General features: G+C 38.0%; 1 protein-coding gene across 4 annotated transcripts in view; it reads left to right on the top strand.

Moving 5' to 3' along the window:
• The window catches only part of LOC145478599 (uncharacterized), a 15,035-nt gene extending 1,196 nt beyond the window's left edge, over positions 1–13,839 (top strand). For 2 of the 4 annotated variants that reach the window (XM_081456680.1, XM_081456681.1), the window contains exon 3: positions 5,759–10,328. In XM_081456680.1, coding sequence (XP_081312806.1) covers positions 6,165–6,830 — 666 coding nt within the window. In that variant the 5' untranslated portion in view covers positions 5,759–6,164 and the 3' untranslated portion in view covers positions 6,831–10,328. The other 2 variants (XM_081456682.1, XM_081456683.1) reach the window with 2 other exon arrangements.
• Positions 13,840–25,498: the final 11,659 nt, after the last annotated feature.

The raw sequence follows: 25,498 nt of genomic DNA, 5'->3' as shown, positions 1-25,498 counted from the left end.
AAAAATTGGGTGGGGGCACTTCCGAAAACCCGTATCCTATTTAAGGTGGCTCCCTAGAATATTTATGAACACCCTCCCTATAAAGCGCGAGTTAGAAGAGGAAACTTAGTTAGTTTCTATTAAAGTCTTCCCTGTAGAGATTTACCAGTATGGGTACTGTTAAAATAAGGTTTATTTTTTGGTTGTCAATTTTTGGATTAAGGCCACTACCATGGCAACATCTCATCTAATGACAGGCAGATATATTCCTCATTTTGGCCTAAACTCCTTAATATTTATACTTTCCTTTGGTGAAATTTTTTCATACTTTGCCACATCATGGAAATGATATTGCCTGACATTTTGAATTGGTAAAAAGTCAAGGTTGTTTAAACAGTTTTTCCAATATCCTGTAATTTGTCATTCTTCTAAACATATTAGTTTAGCTCTGACAGATTTTAACAAAAATAGGGTATTTTTTAGGAATTGTATGTGGTTACAACTGAGCCAAATTCACCGAAGGAAACACGAGAAAATTCACTGTCAGTTTTGCTTTTTGTACTCATATTGATGTGATAAAAATTGAAAAACATTAGCATTTTCCTTTGAGTGTGTGCAGATTACTTGAGCTTTTGTCCTATGCGTGCATGCAATCATGAAACTATAGGGCGTCACCGTAAGAGCAAAATCGATTTTTTTTGTCATGATTTTTCCTACCCTATTAATGCCCTGACCAAAAATTTGATACCCTATTTAAGTACTGACCCTTAAACAGCGGTGGATCTAGGGGGGTGGATTGGGTGTCTAGCCACCCCCTTTTAGAGAAGCCCACCATAAAAATACTGTAATACGTGGAAAAAAAAACTGAAACATGTACGTGGGTCCCAAAATATATAGAAATACGTGGGTACCAAAAACCGTGTGAAGCCAGCAAGGCCGAAACATTAAAACAATGATACAGGTATTAAATTAAAATCACAACAAGCTAAAACTATTTGACTTGTTTCTAAGTAAATCCCTCCTATTTGAACAATGTTAAAGGATATGTAGATTTGAAAGATTTCCATGAAACTTAAGGGGACAGTGTAATGAATTGTGCACGTGGTAAGTTTGGTTTACAACTTAAAAAGTTTAGGCTGCATTTCTCAAGTTTGTTTGACAAATTCAAAATGGTGATGAGTAGTGGAACAAGTGGAAACTAGCTGCACTGTGTGAACAAGAGGCAACTGCAATCAGGAAAAGGTGTTTGTTGAATATGTGAAAGAAGAGTAAGCCTTCATAAGCTTTGTGTCCAGCTGTCAGTCTTGAAAGCATTGTGAGTGAAAACTTGGATCAGTCTCTCACTGCCGACATATAACCCCTGTCAGAATTGGTAAATAAGTTTGGAGCTGGTTGGTTGGGCTTGCTTTTTAGTGCAGAGTGCACTATTGGGATGATTTGGGGGTGGACGTCGCTAAAGCACTATTGCAATAAGGCACTATGGCATTATGGCGCTATGGCAAAAAGGTGTAAACTTTGATGTTTGTCTAATTAATTAATTTCAATTAATTAATTAGCCTTGCGGGAAGGGGGGGTTGGGTTGGATGGGGCAGGTACTTGTGAGCACTTGGTAAAACATGTTGCACCTATGGTACTTCTGTGATAACTTCACAAAGCTACATAACTGTATATATTTGTTTCAGAAAACCTCTTGCTCTCCTTGTGGTACCATTCTCTTTAGAACAGAACTAATTTGCTCTAAACACATGTGCAGCTTAGTTATCGTTCATGTTGACAAATACATTACGTGGAAGATACATTTCGTACGAGATCACACAAAAATGTTGAGTGCTTTCCCTTGCGGTAGAACCCAACATGTAAGACGCATGCATTCTTGAATTGTTAGGGGTAAATTACACTTCATTTCCATCCCCAGAGCCATGCAGCTTGTTATGTGTCGTGTGATATGACCGAGGATGGCAGTTGTTTCTTAGGTAGTGCCACTTCTCCCATTTTTGTGCAAAAAAAGGTACTGTGACTTGTGTGTCTTTTGGAATTACCCCTAGCAGGGCTGTCAATAAGGGCCATAACCCATAACACCTGTTATGGCTGAGTATGTTTGATGGACCCTTGATGTTACGGGTGAACTGGCCTGTTTTTGATACAATTCACCCATAAAGTAACGTGTGCTACGGGTGTGAAGAGCAAGGCTACAGGTGGATCAAAACTTTATGACAGCCCTGCCTAGTTCGGATCAACAAATATCATCTGCTGTTTTCAAACTACAGTAATGTATATGTCAGGGTCAAATTATGAAGGGAAATGGGATTGTTTCTCTTTAGCGGCCTATTCATTTCTTTCTTTAATTAGATAGATAGATAGCTTTATTAAGTAAAATCATTGCAGCCCCTGAAGCAGTTGTCTCTATAAGAAATAAGGACCAATAATCTCCCGAGTTAGTTGCATTAAAACACGTCAAATTGTAAATCCAGGAAAGTGCTCAAATATTGCTGCAGACTCCGTGGCACTTGATGAAAGTGCAAATTAATTTAGTCAGTCTCTGTAGAGAAAACTCGTTCACTGATATAGGGCTTATCTTGGCCAATAAGCATTGTTTACCTTCAATACTTCTCGTTGAACCGCTTCTTAGTTTAATTGATATCATGGTGTATTAATTCTGAATGGTTTTATTGTCAACAGTAAAAGGTGGCAACAGAATAAGAAAGTGGTATTCCGTGACTGTTTGATAATTAAATTAGTTCTTGTTTATCAATGAAAAGGCAATTTGCGTTTTGAGTAAAACAAAATCATTGAAATCTATTTCATTTCTTCATCAGATATTTATTACTTTCTTCCATTTATCCCCCAGTAGTGAAAACCATAAGCACATCTTCCCTATTTTTTGGAGAAAACAAGGGTTTCATACATACCTTCGCAAGGAAAACAAAAGTTTCAAGTTACAAAGTTGGGGTGAAAAGTGAAATTGTCACGTTTGCTGCTTCAACTTATGAATTGGATTTAAATGAATGAAAATCAACATAGACCACCAGAGTAAAATTTAAAGGCTGTCGCAACAAACGGTAAATGTAAGTTAATTTTGGACCTTGATGAAAATACAAGCATGAAACAATCACTGCTAAGATTTATGTCTTATCAAGGTTTCTGTCTCTTCCTGTTTGCATCACATGCCACTCCTATGGCCATCGCACTGTTGCCTGTTCTTCACATTCTAAAACAACCCAGCCCTTTCATCCCTCAGCAGGAGGACCCTTTGCAAATGCCTCCTCTACCTCGACCATGCCTGACCCCGTTAAGGGCCCATTAACCGATCTTTTTGAGCCGTTGCTGAGGAAAATTTATTCTCATATAACCTCATCATTTTTAGTTACTTCAGAGTTATTTCATGTGTTTTAACTTTTTCATGATTAGTAACACTACTAATGATGTCATCAGGCCACGCCCATGGTCATGTGACTAATACTGAAAAACCGCAAAGGCTCCCAGGCAAATTACTTTATCGGGATTTTTCATTGATTTGATATTTTAATTTAAATCCTCATTACGCTATGCATAGATTTTGTTTTATTTCTAAAAGGTCAGATTTTGAGAGAATTTCAAAATATTAAAAAATGCGTAATTTTTTGAAAAAAGCATGATTTTGAAAAAGGAATGCATAGCTATCTTTCCAACGTTGGCTTTGATCGAAATCCGTCGAAAAAGGCTGGATTTAATGAAAAACCGCATTTCCTTTAGCATTTAAAGAAACCGCAAGTGCGCCCGATATATATTGGAAGTTACCCTATCAGCGCGTGCGCAATTTATACAATCAGCGCACTTCGGTAAGATCAAACAAAGCCACACAGTAAGTTTTGACCTTCTATTGCTCTTGTTTGCCTGTCTTCTTCTTATTTTGTCTCTGCTTGTACTTTTTTTACTTTGCATTTTGTGAAACACAGAGAAAAACATCTAAAATGTTAGCGAATTTGGAAGTTATTGAGTTGTTTTTATTTTCTGTGCTCAGGCTGACGTAAGTAACCGGAAGTGAAATTTCACCTCCTTAGCAACGTGCGCGGGTGCGCGCATAAATCGGTTAATGGGCCCTTAAATCAAGCGCAAGCACTGTCAACCCGCCTTCGCAAGCCTTTCAGCCTCAGCCAAATGCAAGATGGTCAATCTGCCGCAACTTCAACCGTTGCCTCTGCCGGAGACCTAATTGCCAGTTCCAACACATCTGTAATAAGCCCGAATGCGGTGGAAATCACCCAGGCTTCCAGTGTCCTAAACCAGTCTTAATTCATCTTCCACACCACCTTTGCTCAGTCCCCCCTACTGCCCCCATTGTTATCCCTAACCTCTCTACAGAACCATCCTAACCAGAAGTTTGCTTCAGATCTCCTCCATGACCTTCAGTGGGGATGCTGCCTGGGTTACACCGGTCCTCATGCCCCCAGAGTCACTCCTAACCTTAAGTCGGCTACACTCCATCCTCAAGCAGTCTCTGATGCACTGGCTAAAGAAGTATCTTGTGGTCACACTGCCGGTCCGATTCAAGATCTACAATGCTCCCCACTAGGGGTAGTACCAAAGAAAGATGGAACATGGCGCATCATCATGGATCTCTCTCCCCTCATGGCTCCTCTGTGAATGACTACTCATCTAAGGACACCTACACATTACACTATGCCACCTTTGATCAAGCTCTTGCTCTTGTTTCCCGGCATAGCCAAAATGCTCTGATGGCTAAACTTGATATCAAACACGCCTTTCGCCTCTGTCCAGTTCACCCGGCTGACTGGGAACTTGTTGGTATTCATTGGGAAGGCCAATACTCCATCGACCTTCATTTACCCTTTGGCTTCCACTCCTCTCCATACCTTTTTAACCGTCTCGCCTATGCTTTCGAATGGATTCTTAAAAACAATTACATGATTACAGATCTCATGCACTATCTAGATGATAACTTCACTGTGGGGCCATCAAACTCCAAGACCTGTGCTGACAATGTCAATACTATAATCCACATGGCCTCACACCTCGGGATTCCTCTGGCTCCTGAGAAGCTGGAAGGACTGACCACATCACTGATTTCCCTTGGCATCTTGATTGATGTCACTCATATGGAAACTGCCTTACCAGATGATAAACTTAAGGAGCTTCTTGCTGAACTTCGGTCTTGGTCGTCTCGTAAAAAGTGCCTTAAGCACGAGTTGCTGTCCCCCATGGGCAAACTTAACTTTGCTTGTTGCGTCATCCATGCTGGGTGCATATTCGTGCGTCCTCTTATTGACCTAAGTACAACTGCTAGGCTCCCCCACCATCACATTACCATGAGTCTCGATGCTCGCCATGATATCGCCTCCAGGGTGGCAAAGATTCCTTCCCGCTTGGAATGGACGAACGATTATTCCTGATCCATACTGGTCAAGATTCCCAGACTTGGCCCTGTTTACAGATGCGTCTGGGACCCTTGGATATGGTATTTACTATTCTGGTCATTGGATTGCTGACACTTGGCCATCTCCTCTTCAAGATCGTTCTATCCAATGGAAGGAGCTCTATCCTATTGCTCTCGCCTGCCTCTTGTGGAGTCATTCGTGGTCGGGAAAGAAAATCCTCTTTCACTGCGACAATCAGGCAGTGGTTGATATCTGGGCTTCTGGCACTTCCCTAGACCCCGACATCATGCACTTCATGCACATCATGCACCTTTTTCAGTGGTGCTACTCACCATTTCACAATCCTAGTCTCGCATATTGCTGGTTCTGATAACTTAACTGCGGACTCTTTATCCAGTTTGCAGATGGTGCGGTTCCATCAGCTTGCCCCAGCAGCAGGCCTAACGCCAACACCTATCCCTTCATCAGCCAGGACCCTCTGGAACGTTGTCTATTGTTCCTCCAGTTTCAAGCCATTGCTGACTCCACTCATCGCACTTACTCGGCTGGCGTGCGGAGGTACATCACTTTTTGCACCTCTTGGCAATGGCAGAGTTTTCCAGCTACAGAACCTACACTGCGTTATTTTGCTGCCTACTCGGCTGGCCAAGTTTCTTACAGAACTGTCAAGTTGTACATGGCCAGCATTCGTTTCTTTCACATTGAGAAAACCTCCCTGACCCATTCCAGGACGCCCCATTACTCTATCTACTTCTGCGGGGCATCAAACGCAGTGTGGGCCTTTCCTCCAGATGCCGCCTTCCCATCACCATGTCCCTCCTTTGGAAACTCAAGGCTGAGCTGGCACAAGCACCTGACATCCTTCCGCGTGACAAATTCATGTTATGGTCTGCCTTCACATTAGCCTTCTTTGGTTTCCTACGTTCAAGTGAGTTTACTTCACCATCCACCTCTCACTTCAATGCACTGTCACACCTGAGCGGCATATCCTTTAACTCTGATGGCTCCTTAAGTCTACACCTGAAGTCCTCCAAAACAGACCCTTATCGCCAAGGTTGCTCCCTCCTGATTGCCCCATCAGGCCAATCCATCTGCGCAGTTCGTGCGATTAGAAAATACATGGCTCATCATCCCTTCAATTTGGATGGCCCCGTCTACACATTCCAGTCTGGCCTCTACCTCACCAGAACCCAAGTCACCTCACCACTTTGTCTTCTTCTCAAACGCCTACACATTCCAACAGAACTCTATGCCTCCCACAGCTTTCGAATCGGGGCAGCTACAACAGCAGCCAAGGCTGGCTTACCTCCATGGCTCAATCAGACTCTTGGTAGATGGTCCAGCAATTGCTTTGCTCTTTACATCCGGACTCCCTCGTCTATTCTGCAGAAAGTACCAGGCCTGTTAGCCAATGCTGCTGCAGGAACACAGTCCATCTGGAACCCTCAGGAAGGACGTTGTACTCATTTAACATAATAGTATTAGTTATTTTTTTTTAGGTAGTATTTGGGAATTAATTTAGGTGCACACCTTCCACTTAGCTTTGCACTTAGCGGGCCGGGTGGGACCCTGACCCCACCTCAGGCTTATATCTATCCGGGTGTGGCATACGCCACACTCGTTGGCTCATCCCTTATTTCCAGGTGTGGCATGTGCCACACTTGTTGGCTCATCCATCACCTGCAGGGTGTGTTGCTACCACCCTTATTATCGTTTACCTATTTACAGGGTGTGTTGCTGCCACCCTTAGATTTGCCAGGGAGCACCCAACAACCTTAGTCCCATTTCCTGCCAAATGGTTGTCAACTTTATTGTGTACTTATGTATGCATCCAAAGTTGTTAACAGTAAATGTAAGTTAATTTTGGACCTTGATGAAAATACAAGCATGAAACAATCGCTGCTGAGATTTATGTCTTATCAAGGTTTCTGTCTGTTTAAAATACAAACTGGTAGTGAACAGAATCGGGGTGAATACTTGTGGGACAAGCTTACCAGAGCTATCAGTTGCACTCTGCACTATCTCAGATTGTCTAAATAGTTAGTGTTTCTCAGGAATTCCCCTTATGCAAAGATATTTGACAAAGTACATGTACTTTAACAGGTCGTGTAGTCTGCAGTACAGGAGGATTAGCAGGGCAGAAAGCGAAACGTGCCCCCAAGCATTCTCTTTTGCATTCTCTTATAAATTCCAGCCTCTCTACCTTTTATTTTGCTCCTCATTTGTTTCTGAAGGGTAGTTTTTTATCAAAAGGACTTTCTTAAAAGTTGAGTAGAGCCCCTGGACTGTTAGAGGTCAGAGCTCTGCTTGGTTTCAGCTGTTATCTATCGCTTTGTAGAGTTTGACACCTCTGTAACTTGCCATGTGTCGAGTTATAATGTGCGGTTTGTCTTGCTCCATTTCTGTTGCAGAAATGTATGTTGTATCTCTGTTTAATTGTTCTCTCTGGAGGGACAAGTCAGTGATCATGTTGATTACTTGCATTCTATATTGTGATGCCGGGCCCGGTTGTAAGAGACTGCTGTAGTGACTGCTGTAGTGTTACTTCTAGAATCTTAGAGATCCATTCTGTGTTGTCAAAGTTATGTTTCTTGCATCCTGAATCTGTTCAAGCTTTTCATCTCCTGGGCTTGATGTTTAGGTTTATACCTCCTTTGTTCATTCTGGTACCACATGATTTAAATTTAGCTAAATGTAGATGTTCACATCTGTTGACTGTTTTTGCATCATGTATACATGTGTAAATTGTTTACTTGAGACTTGTTTTTGTGCCAATAGATTTTCATTCTTTCATGCCATTCATTTCAAGGGGGCAGTAGAGCATAAACAATGGTGTGACTACAGGCGGATTTTTTTTTGCCTTGCGCTTTGCGCTCGTGGTTGCACTCCGTGCACTTGTATCGCGTTTAGCTCTCTGCCCTGCTAATCTGCCAGTTCTGCAGGCTATGGGTCATGTAGCTGAGTTTCAGGTTAGAAAAGGAGAGGGAGAGTCAAATGGTGAATTTGGGTATAATATTAGGTGTCTGGAAGTTAGAGAGGGCCTTTCAAATCAGTTGTAAAGAAAAGGTAAAAACTTCTGTAGGGAAGGGGGCAGTTGAATGATTACTAAATTCCTAAGCATTGTTGAATTTCCAAAGCCAAGAAGGGGGTTTAGATGAAGATGGAAGGGCATGGATATTTTCTGGAATCTGCACCCATTGCATGTATCTTCATTATCTTAAGAATCTGCATTCACTGAGCTTTCAAATGGTGTATTGAACACAGAATTCTGTAACAATATTCAAGATTTCACATATTCACAGACTATGACACTGCCCCTTAATAATAAATCAGGGGTTTCATTAAGTGCCGGGCAGCAGGCAAATTGACCAGCTGTGAGGATGATTTTGCCAGCCTGGTCTGACCATATACAGAAAAGGTTTTCTTCTGAAGAAGTTCAGTTAAAAGAAATTTGCCTGCCTGTGAAAACCAGTTGCCCTCCTGCTGTAAATGTTAATGTAACCCTTGATAACAACAAAATGCATTCATTTCATTTATTAACACTGAAAAATTTTCACTTGTGGGAGGGTAAATTGCAACACATTTCACAGATCAGTTGATGCCAGAACTTTACAGAGAAATAAATGTAACCAAAGAGATAAAGGATTAAAATGCTGGCACCTTACTTTAAACAATTAATAATCTGTCATATTGTATTTATTAATTATCAAGTGCTGTATATTTATTTTCCATCAGTGATCTCATGTGATACATGTAGCTGACTACAGTGGGTAGCCCAACTGTGAAAAATTGCATTGACTTGTATGCAAATTTGATCTTGAGCATAGTGAGCGCAAGCCATCGCAGGTCAGTGCAAGTGCAGCCAGGGCCTGGCCAAACAAAGTCGCAAGTAGACCCAAGTTTTGAGTTTGCCTCTTCTTGTGGGTCCATTTGGCCAGGGCTTTACTTATGGGATGTCACTACTTTCTGCATTTGTTAACAGCCATGAAATTTAAATGCTACTTTCATAGGTTATAGTGGCTACATCTATAATGTACATGCTTAATAAATCTCACACGGAACTCAAATTAGTCTTAATCCTGTGGTTATCGCCATTTTGTTATGGTAGTCTAGTACAGTGGCACCCCACCTTATGGTCATGTGGTTATTATGACACTTTTTTTTGTCCTAGCAAAATGCCCAATCGGCATACGTTTTTCTCATAGAAAACCGTCTGTAAATGCGGCCAGCCCTTTAATTCAGCCAACTGCCACACTTTGAAATCCCAACCTGTATATTCCTTTACAATCTTACCCTGTTTTAAACAGCCAATCAGCCAGTTATATAGTATTAAATGGTTTAAACGTAGGATTATCAGTAGTTTTTATAGTGTGATCGTCCAGGTGAGGGTTATGTTCATCTTTCCAATCTAAATATTGCATGAACTGATTGAAGTTTCAATTTTTTAAAAATTCTATCTGCATTCCAGATGGTTATAAAAGAACAGTGTTTCAGAAGTTTAATTGTGATATTAATATCATGAAATTTGACCCTAACCCATTAATACAGTCAATCCATTAATATGGCCAAATTTTCATGGCCCATTTGGTGACTGATTAAGGGGGTTCCACTGTAGGTTGCTGGTATCCATTTATAATCCTTGGTGAAGTAAGTTACTGTTTGAGTAAAGTGCTGTGTTCAAGATCATAACTCAAGGACTTTGGGAAGGCTTCTTAATCTGGGGACCATTTCACCTGGGGCCCGCTTCTCGAAGGTCCTGAAAATGTTTTCGCACCCGAAAAGCTGTAGCAAAATCTCAAACCTTTTGACTACCAAGCTGTTTTATTCACACCTCTCTGTCTTTAAATACTGATTAACTAAAAATGGCTTTTCGGGCCCGAAAAGATTCTAGGGATTTCAAGAAACGGGCCCCTGGTGTTATGCCACTACACCATAAACATTTGTACAGTTATCTAAAATTTTTTATTTCTTGATTTGAACAGCTGAAGACAAAATACCCGAGGACAAGACAGGAGGAGGATACTATCCACTAGCTTATTCTAGAATGATGATTTTTTTTTTTTTTTTTTTTTTTTGCAGTCCAGGACCAGGTTAACACTTGTGTTCTTACGCAATGATCAAATCAAAACTTAGCCTGGTTCCTTCAGGGGAATCCCCCAAGGACATCCCTACAGGGTAACCAAGTCATCAAATTCTACAGCAGAAAAAGAATTAAAATGCACCACCTTTTTTTCCTTTTTTAATTAATGCACTATTATTATAGGATCCAAAATAGTCAGGGAAATTTTCGTTTTTCAAAATCAGGGAAAGTTCAGGGAATAAATGGAGGAAATGGGAAGGTTCCCTTTGGAACTGTACCTTTGAAAAAAAAAACTAGACCAAACTACTGAACTAACTCCATTCAAATTAAAACCTATAGTAAAACACACTTTCAACAAGTGACCACCAAACTAAGAACCGACACTACTCAACTTATACCAACAACTACTCACCCCTACAGAAGTCACTACAGTATTTCTTGACCTCAACAGAACTCACATGATGTTCTTCAACTAGCCTCAACACAAACTTCACCAAAAGTAAACCAGTTGAATCAGACCATAACTGATCAGTCACTGATTACTACCTTTTTGTAATGGCTTGACAGGTTCTCAAAGGATCAGTGCTTTTACACTAGACAAACTACTTAATGATACTTTTCCACTCTTTTTCTTTGTGGTTGGCAACTTGACAGTTGTTCCCTTGGGCACCTCAGAATGGGACATACTGTAATGTATTCCTCAATTCCCACCCCCCCCCCCTCACTCTCCAACCTTGTCGTGATTCACTATTATTTCACGGGGTTCCCCAGGTTAAGGATTAGTTTTGAGTTGATCATTGCATTCCTTGATATAAACCAAGTTATGCTTTTAATTTTGAAATACCACAGACATGTAAATAATTTAAAATGCTTTCATTGGCTCAGTAAGTAAATTATATGTAGTGTTAAAGTGGATAACATTTCGTTTGGTTATATCTTATGTTTTTACTGTATTTCCTCTTTGAAACCCTTGTCAGACTTCCTGATTTTTGCCCATACTGTACATGTATGTGAGAAGGGGAAGCAGGCTTAATAGTAATATCAAATATCAAAAATGCAATTTGTAGGTTGAAAAGGAGATTTGAAAAGACTTCCTTATTAGAATGGAGACTTGATATAATCAACCAATTCAAAGTTCTGGGATTATACAAAACAATCAGATGATCTGTATAAATTTATCGTTGACACCACCGGGAAATTCTGTCCTTTTTGACCTCAAGTGGAAGGGGTTGGAAATTAATGGCTGAAAGAGTGCTGAGCTGCTGTTTCACTGCTACACTGTAATATGATCACCCACCATATGGATCAAAACTGGAAAAAGAAAGAGATTGGGGCTACTTATAAGGGATACTGGATAGAAGGAGTTGAAGAGAAATTCTGAGTAAAATTCACCATTTAACACCCCCTCCCCCTTCCTTCTCCCCTTCCAGAAACTTCAAGCAAACTGCAATTTTTCGTCGTTGTTGAAAAATTGTACCGCAGCAGGGGTTGGGTTGTTGTCCTTATACAGATGGGCCCGAGGATCAGTGGAAGAGATTGTTCTGTGATGATGTGAGAAATACGCGTACATGTACTCCTGATTGGTTTCACATTCTAGACAACACCATGCCATTTAGATCATAAAAATCAAAAATAGATTGGCATAGGTGTAATAAGGGAGAGGGAAGAAGCATACTACAACGTGGCAATCTTGCCAGTTCATAGGTACATGTAACAAAGTACACCTGGGGGTATGTACATTGTATGCTTTCTTGCCTTCAGAAAAAAAAACTACAAAACTTCAATTTCTTATAGTTGAAGGGTTGCAGATCAGTATACTGTAAGGCAGGTTGTCAAGAAGGAATTCCATGGATGGGTCGAGAAATCTTTGACACAGAGATGGTGAGAATATTTTTAGGGGGGCAGGGGGCTAGGTGGGGCTGGAGGGTATAATTCTGCTTTTATCCCTGATAGGGGTACTGAACAACAAGTAAAAATAAATGGGCAGGTTGGACTCTTTACAGAGGGAAGGGGCCAACTGAGGAAATACAGTAATTTTTCAGGAGAGTGAGAACGCCTCTGAATGTAGATGACTTATCATTTCATTCATTCTTCTACATGTGCGTGTATATTTTAAAATATTTCTGCAGTCCAACTGTAAAGATTTTTTTTTCCAAAATTTTCCTTTCCAGCTAGTGAAAAATGAATCTCAGCATCAGAAGTCGAGGGATTTTTTCAATTTAAAAAAGGTCTCTCCAAACAGCTTACTTTTTTGTATTCGCCTGTAGCAAGTAAACATTCAGGTTTTTCCTTTCACCAAAGTTTCAGCCTTTGAAGTGCCTGCTATCGTGAAGAAATTTGTCTCGAAAGAAGGGACTTCAGAGTCCACCATTTTGAAACTGTACTTGGCAGCCAGGCCGTGTTTATGTGACGTCATTCCGTTCGACTTGAAATTGGCGGGAAGGAGAAGATAAGTGAACATAATTTGGCAAATTGATAATTGAGTAAGTGCTAAATTGAAGACTCCTTATCAAAACATTTTAAGGACTGATTGATTTTAACAGTGGTTGTAACAGTTGACAACTAGAGTAAAATTATTGAGTAACTAATATTATTACTCTCTGAAAAGCTGTTTTACAAATTCTATGGCTTGTCTGTAATTTTTTTGAAGAATTCTTTGTTTATGTTTATTCACATTATTATTCACATTCTTTTCTGAAGTGTTATCCACTTTCAACAAATTTATTTAGAATGCATGTCATTGTTTGCGATGTCTGTTAATTTTCAGTTGACCTCTGTTTGGCTATGCATGTCTGTGGTATTTGTAGTTACTGTACAGTGGCCCATTGGTAGAAATATGACTTCACCATTCAGTTTATTTATTAACACTTATCCCTTCAGCATGAGTTTGAAAACAATACATTTTGCAAGTTGCCCAAATCTGCAAAATACTTGGAAAGTATGATGACTGGCAATGACAAAATTTGAAATATTTTGCTTTTTTCAATCTTTTAATCACCAGTTAAGTGCAATGTGCATGTGTTAAAATGAATTGTTGATGAAGTAAAAAAAAATAATAGTAACTGCACTTTGGTATTCAAAAGTTCTGCAGGGCAGGGAGACGAGTGTTTTCAAGTTCCAAAATGTCAATTGTGTATCACCTCAATCAAAGAGATTTAGTTTCGATTTCTACTGAATTCCAATATTACTTTCACAATAAGGCTTTATCAAACCGAATTATTGATCAGTAGAAAATGAAAATGGTGATTCCACTTTGCTATTCAGTGGTTTTATCGTTGGTTTTTTATGGAGTTCAAAAACGACTTGCGAGTTTTCAAAAAGATTTAATTTGCATTTCTGCCAAACTCTCATTACTTTGAGTATGCAGATTTACTACAATGTATTATTGATGAATTTAGAAATCAAAATTGGGATTTCGCTGTGTGATTCGGATATTTTATTTCTTTTCTTCTCTCATAACTTTGTTTGAACTTTTGCTGAAGTGATAAGTACAAAATAAATGTCAATGAACTGTTCTATGTATTAATCCCTTTGAAATTATGCTATGGAGTCTTGGTTGTTTTATGGTCCAGAACTCGCGGAAAATCCATGAAATTAATTACTCCCCATCTGGGTTGTGTTTTAAGTGAAGTCTCTTGACAAAACAATATGGGCCATTGTAAAGTTAGTGATATGAGGGTACAAGGAAATCACTGATGAAATGCAATGTATGTTATAAAGCTCTCAGAACCACAAAGACGCACAGTTTTAGGATATAGCTGTCTCTACATTTCGATAGTGAATATAATCTCGAAGTCATATTTACAGATTCTCTTGAAATGTTGCAAAATTCTTTGTCATAAATTTACTCTTACGGAGGAACAATTTAAAAAGGCACTTAATTTTCTTGAGGATTTAGCCGTCTCTAAACTTGGATACAATTTAATTTGTAATTCATGTTAAAAGATTTTCTCGAAATACTTGACGCTTCTTAAAATTATTTGAAAATTTACAATTTCAAAGAAAGTTAAAACGTGCATTTAATTTCCTTGAGGATGTAGCCGTCTCCAAACTTGGATACTATTTTAATCTTTAATTCATATTTTACAAAATTAATTGTCTTGAAATATTGCAAAATTCTTAAAATTATTTGGAAATTTACTATCACAATTTGAAGTTGCCTTAAATTATCCAGTCGTTTTCTTTGTAATCCTGTTTATAGCGCGTCTTTGTGTTTAATACCTCATTTCATTGCTGTATTTGTGAGGCAGAAAATGTACTGAGTTGCTCAGGTTGGAAAATGGCTTTTCCGGATAAATTTTTTTTCGGGACCAACGCTTTTGACGTCAACATCGGGCAAAAAAGTCGTTGTCGCGTTCCGCGCGTTTTTTTAAAATTAGCATTTTCTTTTACATGCTGAAATTTTATCGCAGATTTTCAGAGCTACAGTTAGTGACAGGTTCAGGTTCATATCTCGCAAATTCGAGGGGATTGTCAATCGCTCGTGCCTCTAATAAATTAGGACAGCCTAATTGGAGTTTACGATGTTACGCATTTTTACGCCCGTGAATTTTATAGATTTCTGTAACCAAATTATACCGTGAAATGCAAAGACTTGCGTCACGCGTATGTAAAAACGTTCTTTGACAATTACGCAAAGTGTGAATAGGGAAGGGCCAACTTATTTTTAAGTCGACTTCTTGAGCAACTAAGTATAGTCTGCAACTCGCAAATACGGCGAAAACGCGATAGAAGAGTTTTATGGCAGGCATTTTTTAAGTAGTGGTTTTCTTAAAAGCAGAACTTGGTTTGTGGTCCTCTTATTCAGTGTAATCTCTTACGCAACTAATCTCTTAATGTTTTCGATGGCGACGTGACAAGTGCGTTGTATGAGACATTGGGTTGTTTATCATACCGTGTAAGAGACAATTTATGCGAAACAGTTGCTACAGCGGCTGGAGAAAGTTGGAACTTAGTTCTACTTTCTGTAACCGTTGAAGCGACTTGTTTTGCAAACGTTTTGTCCGTTGCGCGTTGTGTTACACGGCTCGATGTTTCATTAACTTCTCACGCCGTTTTCGAGAAGATTGCGGGACAAGTTGCGTGACAGATCACACTGTATATCAGGACTTAGTCATGGACACAAGTGTTTACCTGGTTAGTTATGATGGACTGCTGGTACAAACGACAACACACAAAACTGTATCTTCGTCTCTATTGGCGTTTTTATTGTGTTAAAAAAAAAATTTTTTTTTTAAATCTAGCCGATCTTGTCCCTGCTTGTCGGGTCGTTTTCACTCTTCTCTGAGTTAAAGTGTTTCTTCAGTTTCTCATTAATATTCCAACTTTAAAATCCTGGCTTGTTTATTTGCTCCGCCATCTTTGATGACGACACTTGACCACTTTAATGATATGGCCGTTTGCTCTCAAGTGGAGTTGGCATAATGAGGGAGGTGAGAGTTTGCTTCCCATGCCTCCTCGGTTTCACTCAACTACGTCATAATACCACACCATTTGAATTGGAATTTTTATTAGCTTTCAGAGCCGTAAGTAATGCGCGAAAAGATTAATGCCAAAATAGTAAAATTTAAGATGCGTGTTCCAAACACTGTATCTAGAAATTTCCTTTGCAGGGACAAGGAAAATAGGAGCGCTAAAGTACAAGTCATGTTTAGTTATTTCCATGTATGCCAAGAAAAGAATCCAACGCAAAAAATCGTCGATCTGACTTGCCGACCAAACCTCCTGCCGACTGACCTCCCACAAACTTCACCAGAAGAACACAAGTCGCTTGAAACTCTAAGTCCAAACTGATACAAGTTTAGGAATTTTCGCTTATGTTTAAACAAGATCAAAGTTAAGCGATGAAAGATTAGTAATTTGTTTTCAGGTTTAAGAGTAAATAAATACTAATGCGAAAGCAAACGGGCGATTTTCGTCCGCTCACATCAACTAGAATTGCTTTAACTATGTTTTGATATTTAATTTCAGTTATTTAAAATCGATCGACTCTAATTTGTACAAAAAAATCTAAATTTCCTTCGAAAGAATCGTAGTTTAAATATTCACAGTAAATCTTATTAAATATTCACAATTAAAATTGTCTTAAAAAAAGGCAAACCCGGTGGAATTTTGAAATTTATTTGTGCTTTTGTTATTATTAATCTTGGCTTTGAATAACAAACAACGAAGGATCCTCGGAAACTTAGGGCAGTTATTCGGAAGAGTCGACGTAAACCGAGCGGCAAAATCGACCCGACGAAAGGTTTCACCGCTCGGTTTGCTTCGCCGCGTTACGATCAACTGCCGCTGCATCCCCGAGGAAAACAACGAAGTTGAGCAAGTATTAGAAAAAAAGAAACGTTTCCTAGGTTTAGTTTGTTTAAGAGGTAAAGCTGAACAAATGGCCTATGAAATTTAAAAAACAGAACGAAATAAATGCTTGGTTTTAGAAGTTGAATTTATAGTTTTGGAATGCAATATTGATAATTAGCTTACAGTTATGTACTTAGTCAAAAAATAAAGTTTCCGCGGTAAATCTCAGGTTTTGGAAATTAAAATGAGAAATGAGCCAAAGTTAGTGAAAAAAAAAAAATTAAATACCAACTTCAAGATTAAGTAAGTTAAAGAAGGCAAGATCCTAGACATACGAAACTTCATATCGAACTATGGATATGTTTGGTTCCAAAAAAAACCTTTACGAGGTTATTTAAACGTTTTGGAAGTGAAAATGGACAATTCGCCTACGCTTTAAACTTTGATCATAGATAATGTAACTATATGTTTAGTTGCTAAGATTAAAATTTCCCAAAAAGAAGCCTCCTTCACAGGCGTTATTTGTATCATTACGCAACACTCCAGGAAGAAGTGTTGCGTGACAACTCAAGTAACGCCAGCGCAGGAGACTGCTTTTGAGATCTTTTAGGTTACCTAATTCCTGGAGTTAATCAGGAAAGAAAGCCAAAGTTGTAATTCTAGATAATTTTAATTTATATTTTAAACAGTTAATGTTCTTAATTTTTCTGTGGACTGATAGTGTTAATAAATTCTGTTCTTAAGATAATTGTGACTGATTTATTTTTATTTGATACCTAATTTGTTTTTATCTTCAGAATTTAACGAAAAGAAAATTATTATTTTTAATTAAAAAAAAGCCCTAAACGAGAATCAGCTCAGTCTAGTGTCGCTTGTGAAATTCCAGTCAAGCCAGATCAGTGACCTTCATTGTTCAAAACTAACCCCAACATCCTGGAAATGTACTACCCATAACCTGCACTAAAGCACTACTGTTTTACGTCCTCAACAATAGAAAAATTCTAGAAACACTGATTGAGAACAAACATTTTTCAAGCCAATTGGAATAAAGGTGTGGTTTTCTGACGTAAAGTCAAGTAAAGCCAAAAAGACATGAAAAGCAAACCCTCACCTTCCCCCATGATGCCTTCTCCACTTGAGAGCAAACGACCACACCATCAAAGTGTCCAAGTGCCTCCATCAAAAATGAGCGGAACAGATAAACTCACCAGGATTTCTCAGTTGGAATATTGCAGAGGAACGTCAGGAACACCGTCCTCAGAGCAAGAGTTTCCACAACCTTGCAGGGACATCGATCGGCTAGATTTAAATCTGACCATTTGTGTTGTGTGCGGGTGTATGGGCCATCTCTGAAAATAATCTAAAATATACTAAATTCGGTGGAAAATATCAAATCCACAAAGAAAAAAACTACCAAGCTCATTAGCACAGTAAAAAAAACTATTCACTTGAGTCAAAAAAAAACATTATACCCTAACTAACTAGTTCTGCTATTGAATTGATACTTAAGTAGTAACAATACTTAGAAATACTCAATCTGCTCTGGTTAAAACTTTTTGGAGGAAAGTAGTATTAAAAAGCCAGATTCACTAAGTGGTTTTGAACTACTGAAAACTACTGCATTGAAACCCTAACGAAAATAACCATAAGAGTTAATTTTCTCTCTATTATACATGTACTGTGATGCCAATATTGACGGACTAGGAACGCCCACTAGATCTGAAGGGTCTGTTCTACACCCCTGTTCTTCTGACTATTCCCACGTTTGGCCTATCATTAACACGTTAGTGTCAATGCTAATGTGAAGACCTTATGACACCAAAATGTGTAGTGTTTTCTTAGCAGAGTTAATTAGTAATTGTTTACTTCTGTGCTAATGAGCTTGCTGTGGCACCTTTAAACAAAGGAGGCAAAGAAATTATTTTACAAAAACAAAATCTTTTTTAAAAAGAACTGATCAAGTAAGAAATAACAATTTTGAATGACAATAAATGCATGTTAGTTATATAAATTTGTGAAATCCTGCAGATTGGTATTGCATTAATTTCATAATTTCTTAATCCTACAATTGAATATACTTTAAAAGCATTATTTTGGAAAAGCGTAGCTCAGAATTTTGTGTAATACTGATCGAGTAATAAATAACAATTTAGTAAAACACTTAATAAATTGAATAAATTTGTGAAAAGCAGCAGATTGGTATTGCATTCAATTAACAATTTCTTAATCAGCCAATTGAATTTACTTGCATTACTACAAAAGGGTAGTTTTAGGAAGCTTCCTTTGTTCAAACGTGATAAAATAACAATAAGTAGTTTCAAGCACCATCATGCTGATTGATCTGAACAAAAAAAAAAAAAACTCAGTGACAAAAATGAAAATGTTGCTCACCCAAGGAAAATAACTGTGATCAGTGAGAACTGAATTAGCTAATGATTTGAGCATGATGCATGCTGAAACTACAAAAAAAAACACAAGTAAAATAATTTCTTGAATACAAGTATCCTATTGAGCAGCTACTTTCCCAAAACAGGTTTATTTGGATTACAAAAGTGTATTTAATTTTTGAAGGTAAATACAGGAAAAATTGTTCTCAAGAAAAACAAATAGCTTAGCATTCTGGAAATGGTATTTTAAGTACAACATACATATGTTAAAAGGTTTCTTATGTTGATGTTGGCAAAAAATAATGTTTTTCAACTCCAAACTCAATTTAAGATTTGCAAGGAAAACCAATGGAAGTGAACAGATTTCACTATAAAGCTGCTCAATAGGAATCTTGTGAGAAGGAGAAACTAGGTTTTCGTGAGCAAATAAGTGGCTTCTGTAAAATCAAATCTACTGTAATAATTATATCCTGCTGTCTGCATATGCCTGCATATATCAAAAAAGTGTGACTTCAATTTCTTTTTAGGAACTGAAATAAATTGTCTTTAGAACTCACTAGGAAAATTTTTAGCTTTGCATTTAAGAGCATCCTAGAATTTAAAAATGAGAATTTTTAATGAGCACTCAAAATGTCTGTAAATAAAAATGGTAAATAAGTTTTGACTGTATTTTCTAGTAACGGAGGCTTTGGACAAACAATTAAGAATAAAAATTGGCGGTAATAATTTTGAATGACCTTTTGATGACTCATTCATCATTTTCAAATTCATAAAACTAAAAGTCAGATTCTTGTGACTTCTTCATATACTAAGAATGTATGTGCAAGTCTTGTTGCATCTAATTAAAAACACTGCAATAAGGAATGTAGAGAATAATAATTAAGAACTAAATAGTTTTGCTTTGATTGAGTCAGATTGAGTGTTCAGTTTAGGCTTCTTTTCTTGGATAAAGAGCATTTCATAAATTATTTGTAACTGAAATATATTTTGGTTTATTTTCTGCATGGGTTTTTGAAATTTCTTTGTCCGTTTCTGAATTTGACAATAATAATTGCAAAATTTTACTTTTTAAGGTAATTTGAACAAAATGTCGGCTCTTTTTTTGTTTTATGTCTGTACACATGAAAATACATCAAGAATTACAAAACTTTTATTTCACAGAAACAGATTTAACCATAATTGAGTTTCAGTTAATTTTTAGTGATGATTGCTATTGACATAATTCCCCGCTCTGATATAATGAATTGTATGGAAAATGTAACAAGCAAGCCACTTATTTGCAAATGAACGACACCCACACAACACACTGGTCAGTTCAATACTCTGTTTACATAGATACTAGTTACATGTGCATCAAAGTGGTATTGGAATACAATGTTAAAGATCATCAAATTGCACCTAGATAAATTTAAAGGTTGGTAATTGCTGTTTTAGTCAGCTGCATATCCTGGGCTTTTTATCTTAACTATTAATAGAGTTATTAAGTGATTTTTTGATTGATTAATTGATTGATTGATTGATTGACTCAAGAATTTCCATTTACCTATGATTAAAAAAGAGATCTATGAAAAAGACAGAAAATAAATAGCTTCTTCCCAATTTGCTCATTAACTAAAATAACAGCTGCAAAGGAGACTGCAAAACCACATGTGCACATGTAACTAGGAAATAAACAGAGAGTAACAGATTGGTATTACAAAATTAATGTTTACCTTGAGTAATCAAAGAATTTTCATCTCAGTTGGCCCGCCGCAATGTGTCACCAATTTTGTTAAATTGGAATTTAGAAATTTTGGTTTTTCAGGAGTGAGGGAAACCGGAGTACCCGGAGAAAAACCCTCAGGGCAAGGTGCACTGTGCCATCTCTGCTGCCAGTAATATCTCATATACCTTAATATATCTATAATTCAACTTATAAAAGTTCATCATTCAAGGCTTGCTTTCATCCACTATCCTTGATCTCCAGTTGTCAGTCCTCAGTCCTATCCTTGCTCCTTGATCCTCTGTTCTGCTGTTCTGAGTCCTGGGTCCTCTGTCCTGGGTCTTCTGTCCTGGGTCCTCTGTCCTGGGTCCTCTGTCCTGTGTCCTCTATCCTGTGTCCCTGGTCCCGGGTCCCCGGTCCTTGATCCTGTGATCTATGTCTCTAACAACTTGCCTGCAAATCCAATACGTAACTAGTAAGTATTTTGTACATGACTTTTGCTAAACTTGTATAAGAACAATGTGCAAATAATTCTTTTCTCTTAAAGTTTTGTTTCAGAGTCTTAAGAATTTCACAACCTCCTAAAGGATTACCCAAACATTTCTACCCCACCAATACAAACTAATTCCTTAAAGTGCCTATGAAGTAAAAAATAATTGCTGCTAATTTGAAAGGCTTTTCAAAGTAAAGAAGAATGGCGTTTTCCTTTTCAGAATATCTTTTTTCGTTTCAGAGATATCTACATTTTTGTATTAAGCAAATGAGGAAAGTGATGACGTCATAGGTGGTTCCACTAAAACAGCACAACACTCAATCGAAAATAACTCTAGAAATATTAAAGCAGTGTTCTTCAAACTTGGCACCAGAAATGTACATCACAAAAGAAACATAATGACACCTGTCATGTGTCGTTGCCATGACAACAGTTATGCCACTGGTTCTGTTTTAATTAAGACTAAAATTCCCAGATTTTATCTTAAACAAGGATCATCCACTCCCACCAATCTAATGCTGAGAGTTAAGACAATATGGGAACCATGTGTGCTCCGAGCAAGACCCCCTGTCCCACTTTAAAAGGTTGCAAATTGAGTTATTTGGTTTTTCACAGAAAGAGACTGGAGCCAAGAGTGTTGCCATGGCAACAACGTAGTGGTGTCATTCTGTTTCTTTTGTGATGTACATTGCTGGTGCCAAGTTTGAAGAACAATATTTTAATATTTCTACAGTTATTCTTGATTGAGTGTTGTGCTGTTTTAGTGGAACCACCCATGACGTCATCACTTTTATCATTTGCGTAATACAAAACCGTGAATATCTCTAAAACGAAAAAAGATATTCCAAAAAGGAAAGCGCCATTCCTCTTTACTTTGAAAAGGCTTTCAAATAAGCAGCAATTATTTTTTACTTCATAAGCACTTTAAGCAATCAATCAATGTTTTTGCAGCAGAATGTTAGTCTTGAGACTGCAGGCAGTGATGTTCGTTGTTGGGATAAATGACTCTGAACCAGACATTAACTCTGAAGCCAGAGGAAAGAAATTCTGAATAATACCAAGGAATAGCATTGACCCAGGAATAAATAAGCTTGAAATGAGAACCTTAAAATCCTCTGAACTGGGGGACATCTCAATGAAATGAAGTCTCTTCTCTGCTCATTAATCTCCTTATTATGACAACATAAAATTAAAATAGTTTGCATATACATTACTTGCAAAAAATTTCGGACGACATTAATTTCAGACAAAAAAATGTCCAAAAATATAACCATCTGAAATTTGTAAGTGCCTGAAATTTCAAGCATCCAAAATATTTACAGTACAGTATAAAGTACATACTTTCTTCTTGGACAGTGCCATCACATACATGATGAAGCAAGAACTTGAATTTTAAAAATTTGGTTGTTCTTTTTATCACCTGAAACAAAAATTTTTGTTTCTTTTATGAGAACATACATGTAATGCAGATTAATTCCATAAATTTTCCAGTCTGACTCAACTTTTGTAGGCAAAAATTTAACTAAGCTAAGTTCTAGCAAGGTGTTCCAAAATTAAATGTCCAAAATTTTTGAAAGTAATGTACCAATTATTAAAACAAAATTAATGCTTATCAAAAACATATCACTGTCAAGCCTACAAATAACAGTCAGTCATCAGATAATTGCCGGGTAAATTTGAGGTTTTGACAGGTAAAAGCTTATCCTGGTCGGACACTCTGACCGGGCATTTCTGCTGCAATGAAAACTAGTAGTAGTCATAGATTAAAGAGTGCATTTGAGTTTTGGTAGGTTTGTATGTTAAAAAAGCAAAAATTCTAGGAACAGCATTTTGTGCCTGAGCTGTTAGGTAGACATGAAATTGGCGTCCCTTTAGCAGGGGCAAAAACAAATGAATTGATCACAAGGCACATACGCATGAGAGGGTTTGTTTTCATTTATACATGTATTATGTAATATTAGTTACAACCAGTCAGTAAAAAACACAGATTGTAGTTGGGAGGCCACATTTAGTCCACAGTCCACATTTTATACCCGATCCATGAGTCTGTGTTTTATAACCAGTCCGTAATGCTTAGTCCACATTTTATACCTAAGTCTGTAGTCCCCAGTCCAGAGTCTGCAGTCCATATTTATACTGACCATGTAATGGTACATTTTGTTGACCCCTAGTCCATGGACTACTTGAATGGACTACCCTAGATGGACCGCCCTGAAATTTGTGGCACACATGAATTTAATGATGCTATAACCCAAACAAGAGATGCAAGTGACCGACAAACACAATATTTACAGAACAATTGTAATGTAACAGATTTAACGATCATGGCCAGGTTGTTCGGAAGGCGGTTAACGCTAACCTAGGATTAAAAGTTAACCACAGTATAACTTTTTCTTGTATACAAATGTTTTTCACTGCTTATGTTTTGTGTATTTTGAGATAATTCAAACTCAAAACAGAAGGCCAAACAATAAAAACAGAAAATCTCACTGCAAAGTTACAAAACTCAAATCAAAATTCTCACTGAACCTGGGTTAGCTTAATCGGGCTTTGAATAACCCGGCCCAATGCTTTGCTGTTAGCCTTGGCTAAATCTATTTATTATATGGTTAGCCTGCGAACAGGCTCCTGGCGAGGACGGAAAAAATTTCGGCGAGTGCGAAACAGGAGAATTCAGAGAGCAAAGTGATTGGGGCAGGGACAGGGGAGCCTGTAGACTTTGTTTTTGATGTGCCTATCCGCCCTTGGTGATAAGCCTGTAACAAATCAGTCAATGAGGTAATTAGACCTGTCAAGAAGCTACATTTTCAGTAATCGAGCTAATCAAATAGCCGGGCCGGGCGTCATAATATAGAATGCGAGTAAGCAACATGTCCACGGAATATTTCAAACTTAACTTAGAGAGCTTAAAACATATTTTGCAATACTGAAATGAGCCTAACAAAATTATAAACACATGACAGAGGTGTCAAACTCTGTGAAGTGACAAACAGATAACAGCAGAAAGTCCGGAAACCATGCCTTTGACCTCTAAAAAACATTGCTACAGCACCGCCAAACGGCTCCACTCCACTAGCTTCTACTTAAAATTCCTCCTCGTAACAGAGCATAAAGTACCCTTCAGAATCACTTGTGAAATAATGAGAGCTCGAGAGACCAAAACTTAAAAGAGAACGGCAAATGCACTATTGTAATGAACCATTGGAGTTGCATAATTATACAAAGATCTGTCAAATATTCATCTCAAAGATGTCAACAATCAGCCATTTAACCAATCATATCATGATACCAGGAGCTGGTATCATAGAACAGCAGCATCAATAGAATGTCTACAGGCTCCCTCACTTCGTTCGGGCTCACCAGGAGCCTGTTTGCAGGCTATTATATGGCTAGCTCCATGAGCGGGCAAGATGAATCAAATCCTGCACTGTGATTGGCTACCCAAGTGGGCAAGATGGAGCTATCTTGCTCGCTCAGGACTACCTGCCGTGTCCTGCAAGAAAACTGTTGTGAAAGCCATATAATAAATCCTTTATTGACCAAGCTTGTTCGCTCGAGATGGCTTGTTATTGACCTCATTCTTTTTTTTGTAAGTTTATGGAACTTGGCCAATATCCAGCCATCTTGACCTCACACTTAGTCAATAACCCATACATATTACATTTTACACCTCTTGGGGAAGAGGGGTGGTGTCATCCACACTTTACCCCACCTTCTATGCCAAAGGGGTTAATTAAACTCATGTCATGTTTTATAAAGACTCCTAAAACACAGCAAGCATGAAATATTAGTGGAAAAAATGACCAGAAAATATAAGAAACTGGTCGTATAATATTTCTCGCTGTTATCCTCTAAACATCCCTTGATTTGCTTACAATACGATCATGTTAAAAGCAACATGGCGACCGTTGCTTTAAGCCGAGGAGGTTTATAAGCTCATTTGTTAGTGTAATAAGGGTCTCTAAAGAAACGCAAAATAGCTGTCTCAGAAATGTCAGAAATACCTTTCTGTAATTTAGGAGGAAAAATACCAGAAAAAGAAACTCTGTAGAGTAAATTACCTCGCAAGGAGATTCGTAAACGCTGAGAGAGTGCAGTTCATTAAGTGGCGAGAACAACTCCACACACAACTTGTCTACCCAAAGACTTCCGTCATGAGGAAATTAATAATTTTCGAGGTAACCTCGT

Source organism: Orbicella franksi, chromosome 2 (genome assembly GCF_964199315.1).
Source record: "Orbicella franksi chromosome 2, jaOrbFran1.1, whole genome shotgun sequence".
In the NCBI taxonomy this organism is placed as follows: Eukaryota; Metazoa; Cnidaria; class Anthozoa; order Scleractinia; family Merulinidae; genus Orbicella; species Orbicella franksi.
Note: the sequence above shows the minus strand (reverse complement) of the source record. Positions and strands in the feature narration are given on the sequence as shown.